We start from the raw sequence: 13464 nt of genomic DNA on the forward strand, positions 1-13464 counted from the left end.
TAAATTTCTAAAAATTTTGACTTTAAACGATTAATTAGCCATTGAAAAAAAAATATTAATTTGGTCTTTAATGATAATAAAGAGTAGACATGTAATATTTTTTTATCAATTTATCACATAAAATTTAACGGTGGTGCTTATATGTACCGTTATTTACTGAACGTATTTATTTATAAAAGATCGTCATGTAAATAATAATTTTTAGAGTAAAATTTACTTATTTTAATAGAATTTGTAATAAATAGAAAATAGTTGATAAATATTATATAAAAACTAAAAAAATAATAAATATTTTACTGTCTAAAACTATATTATTTTCATATTTGTGTGACAATAACAAAACACACACGACATTATATAATGAAATACATAAACATATAACTTCATTTTATTTTACATTATTTATTAACAAAAAGATATATATGTTTACGGTTAATTATTGTGAAAAATCTAATTAATATTTTTTTTAAAAGATTACGTAATCCAAAATTAAAATTCTCAAAGATCTAATTATCATTTTAATTTACTCTATATTTATCAGGATCGGACTAACTTAGATCCTAAGTTAGGTTAGTCTAGAAAAAAGGGAAATGCTAGGGGGACAATGACTTTGTTGAACAATATGAATAACCACCAATCAAATAAAAACACACTACACCTCCAAATTAACTCTCTAAATTTTAATATTAAAATAACCATCCGTACACTAGTAAAATGAACATCCGATATATCTATTGTTTACATTGTTTAATATTTTCATTGTTCACCGATACTTTTCCTAGAAAAAAAGATTGTAAATTTTTAATTGGCAGTCATCCAACAAACTAATGGTGGGATGTTGGTAAGAGATTTTAACGTTTAAATTAGTAATATTCTAAGAGATCATGTATAATAATTAAGATTAGGTAAAATACTTTAGGCGTGTGTTAAATTCTTTATTATTTAGAGTATTTAGATTTCAGATTGAGAAAATCTAGAATTTCTCGATTAGTGTTCTTAGTATTCGAATATGAATCTAAGAAGTTTGTGTATAGACTGCTGCGCTGCACCCTAGAAATAACGTTGTTAGGCCGGTGACCATCTTACCGGACTTAGTCAGAGAGCTAACTTGCAACAACAATATTCTTCCCCGGCCCCTTCCTCTAACATTTCACGGAATCACAATATAATCATTTTTAAAGAAAACTTTCTCACAATTATAATTACGTTTAGTATTGCTTCTATATCGGATTTCTTAACCCAAGGGTTGACTTCTACCTCATTGGCTCATTTGATATAGGTGCTTCATTAGTTGATTATTTCTCTTCTTTGTCCTAAATTAAATTCCCCTATATTTTTTTTCCCCATTAGTAGTCTTTCATTTCATCAATAGCCTAAGAGTGATCCAAAAAGGATCAAATATGTGAATTCGTTCTTAAGTTGTACTTGTACAGTTAGATGACTCACATAACTATATATTGTTTTTTTTTAATTAGTCTCTGTATTTTATTAAATTTTTAATTAAGTCTTTATTATTTAAAAATATAATTAAATTTTTATATTAAACTAAATATGTAATTAAATTTTTATTAATTGTTATTTTTAAGAAAAAAATACAATAAAATATTTGTTTTTTAAAATATTTTATAGTTCACTTTACTTCAAACACAAAAAACAAATATTTCAAGAATATTTTGTATTCTTATAAAACAATTAGAAAAAATTAAATTAAACTTTTTTTTTTATCTAATGTAGGGCTTAATTATAAATTTTTAAATTATGAAAATTTAATTAAAAATTCGATAAAGTTATAAAATAAAAAAAAATAAGGATAAAATATATTTTTTGTTCTTGAAGTTTAGGAAAAAGTTTCAAAAATATATTATTTGGTGTTTGGAGAGAGTTTGTTTTAGCTTGGGATTGCGGTTTGAGGGATATTATATGTGAAACGAATTGTCTTGACATTCCGCCCATCATGCATGAGCTTACAAGTGGGTATTGAATACTATTCATCTGAAGTAACAGATTTGGTTCACAAGATTCAAGAGCTTTTATCTCGTCTTTGGCTTATTCAAGTTGAGTGGGTGCCCTGAGAAGCAAATAGAGCTGCGAATTGGATGGCTAGATATGGTGCCAAGAGTCTAATCATGTTATTTGGTCTGAGTTTTGTGTTGATCTCCAGCAAATCATTCATTCGATATAAGATAGTGTTTGCTTTATTTCTTTCCATGTTTAGACACCAAAAAAATTTTGTCCCAACAGTTTTTGATTAGTATCAAATATATATACCCCGTGATAGATAAATTTTCAAAAAATTTAAGATTAATCCAACAAAAATGTATGGAAATTATGCTTGATTTACTTGTGTAGAAGATTGTTTTTATGAAATTGTCGTTACATTGGTCTTAAAACTTTTTTAAAAATTAGCGGCCAGGGATACAGTTGATACAAATAGAATATTTTTGAGATAAAATTAAAACAAAACAAAATTTAAAAATATTTTTAAATTTTTAGTCAAATTTTAGAGATAAAAAATATACTTTATCTAATAATTAAATAATTAAGCCTTTCTTTGATGGATCACCTCTCTGATGTAACCTCTCAGGCGACCTTTGCATCCTCATTTGAAATCATAGAAATGAAGAAGTTTGAAACTTAGTATGAACATAGAATGTGGAAGCAAGCATCACATAAATATATGGTACATATAACATAGAATATTTAACAAAAATAAACAACAAATAATTGTTCACAAATTTATCCAAATAGAGAAAGCAAGCATTTACGAACTTAAATAAAATAGATTATAATTATCAAATCAATATCCAGATTAAACTTGAAATCCATCTATTGTTAAAAGGGAAAATTGAAGAAGATCGATGATCGATGAATCACAAGGATAAAAGATGAAATTGAAGGAAGAATCTCGAGGGCGAAATTTTGAATATTAGAATAAGTAATAACAGGTTTATTTGAAAGAGGAAAATTAAGGCGTAAAAAAAAATCTAACTCTATGTGTGTAAGTCAACTAATTTAGATGTCACTTTTTCGCTTAATTAAATGAGCGAGATTCGAATTCTGTCGAGTATAAATAATAATCTATTGATCAAAACAAATTTTTAAATAAAATTTAGATTCCTAACATATTAATATTTGTCTTGTCAAATAAAAAATACCATAAAAAATGTGTACAAGACAATTTTTTTGGTTTAAAAAAACGTACGTGCATAAAAATAAAATGCACAATCATAATTAATCATACTAAAATTTAGTTAAAAAAACACTTGTACAATAATTATATTTTAAATTTTAATTAATAATTATATAAAAAAATAATAATATTATATGTATATTAAAATTAATTATTAATATAAAATATATATTAAAAATAAATTAAATAATATATATTTATACATAAATATTCAATAACTAATTTTAATAATTAAGTTTAATATATACATAATAATTTTTTAAAAAGAAACACTTGTAAAAGCATCAAAAGAATGCCCTAGATTTTTATTAGTAACATTAAGACATATAAGCCAGCTGTCACCACGCGCCAGTGCGGTACACGCGTATCCCCAAATTCTTCGTGAAAGAAAGGAGCGTGCGTTCCACGTAAGAATCCTGAAAATGGGGAAAGCAAAACTTTCCAAAAATACCATAGCCGAGTAAAGCACGATGAAAAGAAACTTATACGAAACCGGTAACTAACACAGTAACACTAACACCAGCCCTTTCTCATCAACAGTGGCAAATAATATATAAAAAATAAAATAAAATAATGAAAAAGAAAAAGAGCCGAGAGAGGATAAAAATCCAAGGTAGAGAGGATTTATGTCATTTGTGATTTAAGTTTAACGCAACAAGCTTCTTCTTTAGGGTGTGTTTGTGAGTTGTGACCTTTCTTCGTTCATTTATTTTCTATTTCTAATTCTATCTCTTCCTTCTTCTCTTTTATATATATATATTTTTTTACTTTCTCTCTCGCTCTAGGGCTTGAAAGTCTTGATAACTTAAACTCTTAAATCCAAGTAAGTAACGTTTAATTATTTTCCAAAAAAAAGGAAATTGTTTGAGTTGTGTTTTCAGTTTTCACAAAATTGGGGCTGCACTTGTGTACTAACCCAGAAAAGCAGAATCGGAAGGTATATATAAAATAAAATTGAATATAAATAATAAATAAGAAATAAAAATAAGTATATTAAATTAAATTAGGAAGTTTTAGTTAGTTGGGGAATGGGAAGGGGAAGAGTGGAACTGAAAAGAATAGAGAACAAGATAAACAGGCAGGTGACGTTTGCAAAGAGGAGGAATGGACTTCTCAAGAAAGCTTATGAGCTTTCTGTTCTGTGTGATGCTGAAGTTGCTCTTATCATCTTCTCTAACCGCGGAAAGCTTTATGAGTTTTGTAGCAGCAATAGGTACGTCTGTAATAACTAATAATCATCCATGAGTTCCTTTTTTTTCCCCCTTTTTTTTTGTTGTCTTTTTATTTATTTATTTTTAAAATATTAATTACTTCTTTTTTTTTCGCTCGACGTGCTTGCGTTGAATACACGATCGAGATCGATCGATCGATCGATCTCCTTTATTACATGAATTTCTGGATGATTCTTTGATTGATATGATAGAAGCTAGGTTTGATGGTTGTATTGCGTATGAGCTGCACTGAAATGATAATAATGGAAGAAGGCAAGTGTTGTGTTTGTGTTTGATCTTTTTGAATGTACGGATAGTTGTTAGTGAAGCTTGATTTGCGAGATCTGGTTATGGAGTTGCATGATCCTCTCAATATCTGAAATTTTCTGTTGTCTGTAGGTTCTAGTAATTTGTTAGATCACTGTAGCCTAGCTTTTCTCCCTCCTCCTGCTTTTTGGGGATTTTGCTTAATTTCGTGTGTAATTTTAAATAATCAACACAGAGGCCAATCTGACTTTAATTTTCTTGTAAAGACATGCTTGATTGTTTATTCTTTTCATTTCTTGATTTTCCTTTGAAATCTTCAGTATGTATGTGAACGTGATGCTGATATATACATACTAGATTATATTGAAATATTGGAATGATAGATGTTGGTATATTAATTAACACATCTTCCAAATGAAGCAGGTCAGGGATGTGAAAATCCATCAGAGTTTTTGTACCAGAAGATAAAAAAAAGTTTTTATATAAATTTAAGTAACATAGAGTGGTTGATTCTTGCTTTCTAAGTCATAAAAAGAGGGGAAAATAAAAAAATAAAATAAAAAGAAGGATTACAAATTCATAATATCATTTTTGAGCTCCCTTGCAGTTGTATTTTCTCCTTCCCTAGGTCATGTTAATATTCTGTTACATTTTTATGATGAGTTCAAATCGACTTTACTATCTCTCACTATTAGGGCTACCTAGCTAGGTGGTGATGAATTTATGGGTACTTCAAAATAAATTGAAATGACATTAAAAAGGGAGTTCTTTTAATTAAGGTATTAAAGTTTAATTTTCACAAGATACGTTGCTTTATGGTAGATATATGATTTTATTAGTATTTATTTTAATTGTGTTTTACTAAAAGCATTCTTTAAGAAATTAAAAGTTAAGAAGTTTAACTGCTAATTTATTGAATAATTGTAAAGTTTAACCTTAACGAACGTCTTATTTGTTAACAGAATCCTTTAAGATTTTTTCAGTCTTTTTAGAAGTTATACTCTTTAGTTTAATTCATTCTTAAATTTTCTATGTAAATCAAGATGTTTCTGCTTAGAATATCAAAGGTCAAGAAGTTAAATAGGTCACACAAACCTTCATGCAATAATTTCCCTACATTCTGGTCCTCTTCCTTCTGTGGTGATGAGTTATCTTTCAAGGAAACATGACATCATTAAGTATGAATATTATTTGTCTATATTTTAGGATAATGTTAGATGCATATTCTCTCTATGTATGTTATTCGAGTTGATATAGCCAAGGCTAAGAATATAATGCATGATGCATGAACTTGTTCTTGATTGAAACTACTAAATTTCTGTTTCTTATTTCAGGTTGTAAATCATTGATTTGTTGATGAATTTTACAGTTTGGACTACGGTAGCTATACATTTAGATAGTGCTTGCATGGTAACAAAAATAAGACATAAATTTAGAAGGGAAAAAAATAAGAAAAGAAATGCGTTTGGATAAGTTAAAATAAGAATAGGAAATAGATTTTTTGGTATTTTCTTAATTTTTTGAAAAATAAAAATAAAAGAGATACATATCTTTTGTTCCTTTATCTTCATATATATGTCTTATCTTAACTATTAAATACTAGATGTCATATAATAGAATAATTCTACTAAGTAATTAATCGAAATTTAGTCCATAATAAATTAATAAGTGTTTTTAAACTACACTCCATACTAATTAATTATTATTAATTAATAATTTATTAAATTTCATTTTTTAAAAAAATATAAAATTAATGATTATTAATTATAATTAGTTAAAGTTGGCTGATTAAAAAATATTTAGCCATACTTTTTTATAATAAAATTCATAAGTTTTCCCATACATGAAGATAGATATATTGTCCACATAATTTGCTTATAGTTTGTTTGGTTTACCAAAATCAAGTTTTTAAGAAGAAAAAGAAAACATGTTATTAAGGCATTAAGTTCTTTTTTCAAATTGTAACGAGCATCTTAAAATATGTTGAATTAAAAAATTGTGAGTCTCTTTTTTTCTGAAAGAAGAAATAATTTTCTTAATGACTTTCTCTAGTCTCTTTAGAGAGCTTATAAAGGATCATAAGTGTATCTCTTAACTTCACCACTTTGAGAAACAATATTATTATTATGGCTATATTTCTACTCTTCTTATTATTATTCACCTTATAATGTGAAGGTAAAAGTGATATGTATAAATTAATATATAATCAAACTTATCTGAACTGATAATGTATATTAATATTAATCATTATGCGTCATAATCTATGTGCACTATAAAAATCTAAAAAGACACTCTCATTGAAAATATATTATATCTTCAAATTAAAAGAGTACTAAAAGTATGAAAAATCAAAATTAGAGATATGAATATGATAAGGTCACCATGCTTATTTTCAACATTAATTTAAAGGGTGTTGTTCTTTGAGTAACTAGTGTGCTGTTCTTATCGTATATGTGATATAACACCATATATGCACCATAATCAATTTAACAATTCTTTCTTTTATCTTGTGTGAATTAGCATGCTCAAAACACTTGAAAGGTACCAAAAATGTAGCTATGGTGCGGTGGAAGTCAACAAACCTGCCAAAGAGCTTGAGGTGATCACTTCATACAACTTGATTTATTGTTATTATTATAACATCTCAAAAAGTTTAAACTAATAAATGCTAGAATTCTCACAAATTTATCGTAAGAATAAACTAGTATTTTTAATCATTAAATTTTAAAATACAGACAAATTTGACTATAAATAAATAAAATTAATTTTATATTTATAAAAGATAATTTTTATATGATAAAAATATTTAAATTTTTATATATAATAATATTTTTTTGTTTTTTTTATATAAAATTAATTTTTTTTCATAAATATATTTGTCAACATTTTAAACTTTTATAAATAAAAATAATAATGTATTCTATTATATTTATAATGTAAATTTTTTCTCATGTAATTTAGTATATATGTATTTCATTACACATCAAGTGGGATTTTGTTAGTTTTCATTTGTTTTGCTGTATTCTTTTGTAGCAGAACAGTTACCGTGAGTATCTAAAACTGAAAGCAAGATTTGAATCTCTTCAAAGGACTCAGAGGTATTTTATATACAGAACTACCTTTTTTGCTTATAGGTTAATGTAAAAATTTAGTACATTTTTTATTTAATGTATCTATATATAATTTAAATTCAGCCAACAACATACTAAATTTTTATAACTTATTATTTCCTAATACATAATTTTAAGCTATAATAAATTTGTATAAATAAACGAAAATATTTTCTATTAGTCAAATATTTAATTTATTGCATTTTTTTAAACAAAAGTGATTTACTATTCAATAAATGGTCAAAATTAAAATACACATAAAAGAAAATAGAGATAGAATAAAAATATATCTAAAAAATTTAAAAATAACTTGATATCCCCAAAGATCAAAGATTGATTAGACAAGTCAAAACAGTTATTTTAGTTGCATATGCAAATTCAAAGATAAAAACAAACAGAAAATGAGTTTTTGATCTGTTGTATCGACATTTAGGAAATTATAAAGTATATGATTGTAACTTTATATTAGACCAATAAAATGTTATATAAGAAAAGGGAAGTTTTGACTTACCAAAACAATTCAAAATGGTTTAGGTTTACTTTTGTTTAGTCTATATTCTATTCTTTTGCATGTCCTTTTCTCTATTTACTCTTTATGATGTTTTTCATCATATTCATGTACGGTTTCATACTAAGACCATGGCATTTTTGTCTCTTAATTTGCAGGAACCTTCTTGGGGAAGACTTAGGTCCATTAGGCACCAAAGAGCTTGAGCAGCTTGAGCGTCAACTTGATACATCTCTCAGGCAAGTCAGGTCTACTAAGGTAATAATGCAATATTTAAACCATAAATTAACCGCTATCTACTCAACTTTCTAATTAATATATATGATATACTTCTTAAATTAAATTCAATAAATTTTTATATTAATATACAAAGAAAAAAATAGCGCTTTGTTTCTGTTTATTTTATTGTGGATAATTTTCTATATTTTATATGAATAGCTAATTAATACAACATACCTCGTTTAGTATATTAAATAGATTTTGATGTCATGAATAATGCGGTTTTGCTCCATGTAGAGGAGGGGGAGGTCTCTATTAAAAAGCAAAAAGTTATATACTTGGCTAAATTTTATGCTTGTATTATGACATGGTTTAATTTGCTAAATTCACAATTCCAATTCCAATGGTTCAATTGGACCTTTTCATGTTTTATTTGCCACTGGGTATCGGAATTGTTTAAGGTGAGTTCTATGATGTCTTTTATTATGGTGTCTAAATTGTGTAATTTATTTTTAAAAGTAAAAAATAAAATGTTTAAAATAAAAAATAAAATATTTAAAATTTATTAAATATTATCTATTTGTCCTTTTTAGTAAGTTAGACACAATTTTAAAGATATCATAGCATTCACCATTATTTAAACCCCAAAAACAAAAATTGTTCAGTCAAAATTATAAAATTTTAAGCCACAATAAATTGTTGTCTTTTGTTAATGTAAAATTGGTCAAGATGATAAATATTTTAATTCATTAATTAGTGATATTAGAATCGAGTTATAGCAATGGAAAATTCCTCAAAATCTCTATTAGTCTTCCCCTTTATAGGACTTTAGCCAAGTTGGATGTCGGTAGTTCAATTAGAACCACAAATAAAAAATGTTGCTTTCCATATGAAAGATTTTAACAGTTCTCTAAGGCTACGTTTGTTTTTAGAGACAGGACAGGACATGACACTGAAACGGAGACAATAGGACGGAGACACTAAAAATTATTTTTTGTGTATTGTGTTTGGATACCATGGACAAGACACTAATGTAATGTCTAGTATTACGTTTGGATACACATGGACAAGACTAAAATATTATATGAAATGACTAAAATAGCCCTGTGATTCCAAATTTTCTACATCAATACAAATTAATTTAATAAAAAATGAGAATACGTAGGAGTACAGACGGAACTTGAAAAAAATATTTGAAGAGATAAAAAATTTTAATAAAAAAATATATTAGTATTTATATTAAAATAAAATTTATAAATATAATTATTTTATTTTAAAATTTATTATTAATATGTAGGAATACATATGGTTAAGATTAACAAAAAAAATAAATTTGAGTTTGATTAATAAAAGATTTTGTTTAAGTTAATAAGCCAAATTAATTTTAAATAAAAAATTAATTTTAAAAAAATCCATTTTTACATGAAAAAACAATTAGTTTTTGCATTTAAAGTATCTCTGAACAGCAATAGAAAAAATAAGAAGGGGTAATAATGGAAGAAAAGGAAAACAAAATTTATAAAATTGTCCGTGTCTACTCTTCCAAATTTCGTGTCCATCATTGTCCTTCGTGAAAGAGTGGACACAAAATTATAAAAAACCGTCCCGGAGACAATATGTCCACTGTCCATGTCTCTGCTTCCAAACACTTTTTAAACAAGTGTTGTCCACGTCTCCGTGTCCTGCCCCTGAAAACAAACTCTAGCTAACATCTTTATTAGATAGGGGAATTCAAAGTTCAAGCAGTTCTTTTTGAAAATCATAGTAATCAAATAGTAAGGACCGGTAAGGAATTAAAAAAAGAAAATGCATAAAACATAAATTTTATTAAGCATTGAATACAACTAACAAACCAATAGTAGAATAATATCTCTAACAATTATCTGACCTTTTACCTATTTATTATTTATTTAGTTTCTTTCTTTTCTAATTCTTTTTGTCACTATCTTCAATTAATTTCAGACTCAATTCATGCTGGACCAGTTAGCTGATCTGCAAAACAAGGTACAACAAGATTTTCCTTTTAATTAAATGCAATAATATGAAGCTCACTTTATGTGGTATTGCATAATACTTCCAAGTTCCAACCCCTTTCTTAATTTACAGGAACAGATTCTGGTGGAAGCAAACAGATCTTTAACCATGAAGGTAATATTGTACCAATACTGATTTTGCTTCTCTGTTTCTGCATAAATAACTTAGATTGCTCTAGGCCAAAACAGGTTGGGTATTTGAAACTTGAAATATCTTGCATATGGCCCTTAAATTGGTTTCATAAGAGCATGAGTGAATGTGGTAAAAATAAATAATTAAATAAAAAAAATTATTATTTGATACTACTGATCTGATTGTCCTGTTGCCTAATGCCACTCTGCATTTGCTGTATTTTCAGTCTCATTACTCTTGCAATCATTTATCTTTATAACAAGTAATTTGTGTGCCTAATTTTGAATTGTTTAAGTATGGGAAATTAATTTTTAATTATCTAATATTAACTAATTTTTTATTATAAAATTATTTTTAAAATTTCTTTAGAGGTCTAAGATATATAATTTAAGATTTAAAATGTAGAATAAAAAATAATTTACAAATTTAGTTAATATTGGTCTTATAGAAAAAATTGACTCCCTAATTGAACTCATCCAGCTCAATCCAAAGAATGAATAAATACATATAACGCATAATTCATTGGTTAATGCATCTTCAATCTTTGTTCTTCTTTGTTGTTGTTATTCTCATCCCATTAAGGCTTCTCTGCTAAGTGCTGATATAATGGTTTGATTCATGCATGGCACAAAAATCTTTGTTGGCAGCTGGAGGAAATCAATTCAAGAAACCAGTACCGGCAACCGTGGGAGGCCGGCGAACAAAGCATGCAATATGGTACACAGAATGCTCACTCTCAAGGCTTTTTCCAGCCTCTGGAATGCAATCCCACATTGCAGATAGGGTAACCTAAAACACTTTCTATTTTTGAAGACCATAAAGAACGTTAGCTCGAAATTTAACACCTAGTACTTTGATTCAGTCCTGATTACAGGTACAACCCTGTAGCTTCAGATCAGATAACAGCAACAACTCAGGCTCAACAAGTGAATGGATTTGTTCCTGGATGGATGCTTTGAGCTAAGGCTCATCAAATCAAAATATATTTAGGTGCCTACATAAAAACAAACACCTTAGGTGTAAAAGACAAAAATGCCTCTTGGTGTTTCACAATCAATGTGTAAATGCTGGAATGTGCTTTTGTTTTATTTTGTTTTGGTATAAAAAACAGATGTGGCTGGCTTAAAACTCTGACCATAGACATATGGCAATGTAAGAAGTCATAGACTCTTTGAATGAGAACATTATCTGAATGACCAAGTTGATTTTCCTTGTTTCTTGCTAGCCCCAAATACCATAAAGCTATTGCATGATTTGGTATTCTCCACTCAAAGTGTGACCTCCTCGTTAAAGAAGAGCAGCCAAGTTAAAATGCCCTCAAGCTTCTAAATTTCTAAAACCTTTGCTTCCTTCTTTCTTGTGACTTGTGAGCATTTTGTTCCAACTAATTCTATGAATCTTCCTTTTTTCTAGTTTTGCTTCCCCACCAAAACTGCTTAATCATTGAATCAATACAGTTCCACAAACTTTGGGGCAACACACATCTCATTATATAAGTCGGGATAAAGTCTAAGCTACTTTGAATTATTTTTTATTGTTTTATATGAATAATGTTATATGCACTTATTTTTGTTTATACTTTTTTTTACACTCTTCGTTTTTTGTAAAAAAAAAAAAGCAAATTGATAAAAAATAAAAAATATTTTTTTATACTGTAAAAACAATTATGTAGATTGTAGAAAGACTAATATATAATCATTATCTTTCTTTTTGGTCATGGTGCAATCATTATTTTTAATAAATAAGTGATTAGTTTCTAGTGGGCCTTTAGCAAGTAGCAACACACACTTTATCGACGGGCCCTTGTTTCCTATGGCTGTATTGTAGTGATAAGTACTTATATGACTTTTCCAGAGAATAAATTGATGGTAGCCAATTCTCCAATGAAAGGAGTTTTCTGTGTAGATCTCAAGTGTACTGGTGTATAGTTTATCTTAACAAATTACTAAGAATAAAATAACATATTTTATTTGATATGTATTATTAAAATTTATTTATTATTTATTTATTATTTTTTTCCTTCACTATATAGCATATAGCTAAATAGATACGGTAATCACCTCTAGATCTCCTTGACACGATGAAAAATGCCATTTATAATTTGATAGTGCCTTTTGTTTCGATGCCTAAATTATTTAAATTATTTTTTAAAGTAAAAAATTAAATATTAATTAATTACTTATTTTAGCAAATTAAATACCATTTGCAAGGCAATATAGCAATCACCTTATAATTATACAAGTAACAATTTTTATGAAAAAGTAAAAAGAATTCCATTTACATATAACTAGAACTTATGGCAGCTCCTCTTTCCTACTTCCTTATGTCATCGCCACCTTGTTTTGCCAGTTTCTCCTTCACCACCTTTGCCACCTTTAATTTTTGCCCTATTCTCTAATCCTCTATTGCTTACCACATCTTCTCCCCCTTGCTTCCATCAATCTCTCATTAACTCCTTCTCCTCACTCCACTCTTTCATTTATTGTTCATTCTCTCAATCTCGCTCTCAAGGAAGATAAACATCACACAAAATTCTTTACTTAAGAAGCAAGAAGCATCTTCTTCGTATTTTTCCAAGAATGTGAAGGCCAAGTTCGAAGAAGGAAGAGAAGAAAGGGAGGCAGCCTAAGCTTGCAAGAACCACACAACTTATTCTTGTTCAACATTTGAAGTTGCTTAGAATTTATAATGTAAAACATTTAAAACTTGTTTGAAAGCTTGGATAATTATAATATATTTGCTTGTTCTCGACTTGATTGCTTTTGGAAGTAGATGTTGTTGAACTTTGCTTGA

General features: G+C 27.4%; 1 protein-coding gene across 1 annotated transcript; it reads left to right on the forward strand.

Annotated features, from left to right (window-relative positions):
• Nucleotides 1–4218: 4218 nt before the first annotated feature.
• On the forward strand, nucleotides 4219–11866 carry LOC130954176 (agamous-like MADS-box protein MADS2). Its single transcript, XM_057880912.1, has 8 exons — nucleotides 4219–4403; nucleotides 7189–7267; nucleotides 7705–7766; nucleotides 8445–8544; nucleotides 10468–10509; nucleotides 10612–10653; nucleotides 11319–11455; nucleotides 11534–11866. The coding sequence occupies exons 1-8, from the start codon at nucleotides 4219–4221 to the stop codon at nucleotides 11628–11630; spliced, it is 744 nt and encodes a 247-aa protein (XP_057736895.1). The 3' UTR covers nucleotides 11631–11866.
• The last annotated feature ends 1598 nt before the right edge of the window (nucleotides 11867–13464 follow it).

This window comes from Arachis stenosperma, chromosome 10 (assembly GCF_014773155.1).
Source record: "Arachis stenosperma cultivar V10309 chromosome 10, arast.V10309.gnm1.PFL2, whole genome shotgun sequence".
NCBI lineage: Eukaryota > Viridiplantae > Streptophyta > Magnoliopsida > Fabales > Fabaceae > Arachis > Arachis stenosperma.

Bases quoted from the DNA above. Each gene is read 5' to 3' on its own strand.
- LOC130954176 (XM_057880912.1), top strand. From the start codon at position 4,219: ATGGGAAGGGGAAGAGTGGAACTGAAAAGAATAGAGAACAAGATAAAC. The intron at 8,545-10,467 runs GTAATAATGCAA...AATTAATTTCAG, and splicing joins GGCAAGTCAGGTCTACTAAG to ACTCAATTCATGCTGGACCA. The intron at 11,456-11,533 runs GTAACCTAAAAC...ACTTTGATTCAG, and splicing joins AATCCCACATTGCAGATAGG to TCCTGATTACAGGTACAACC.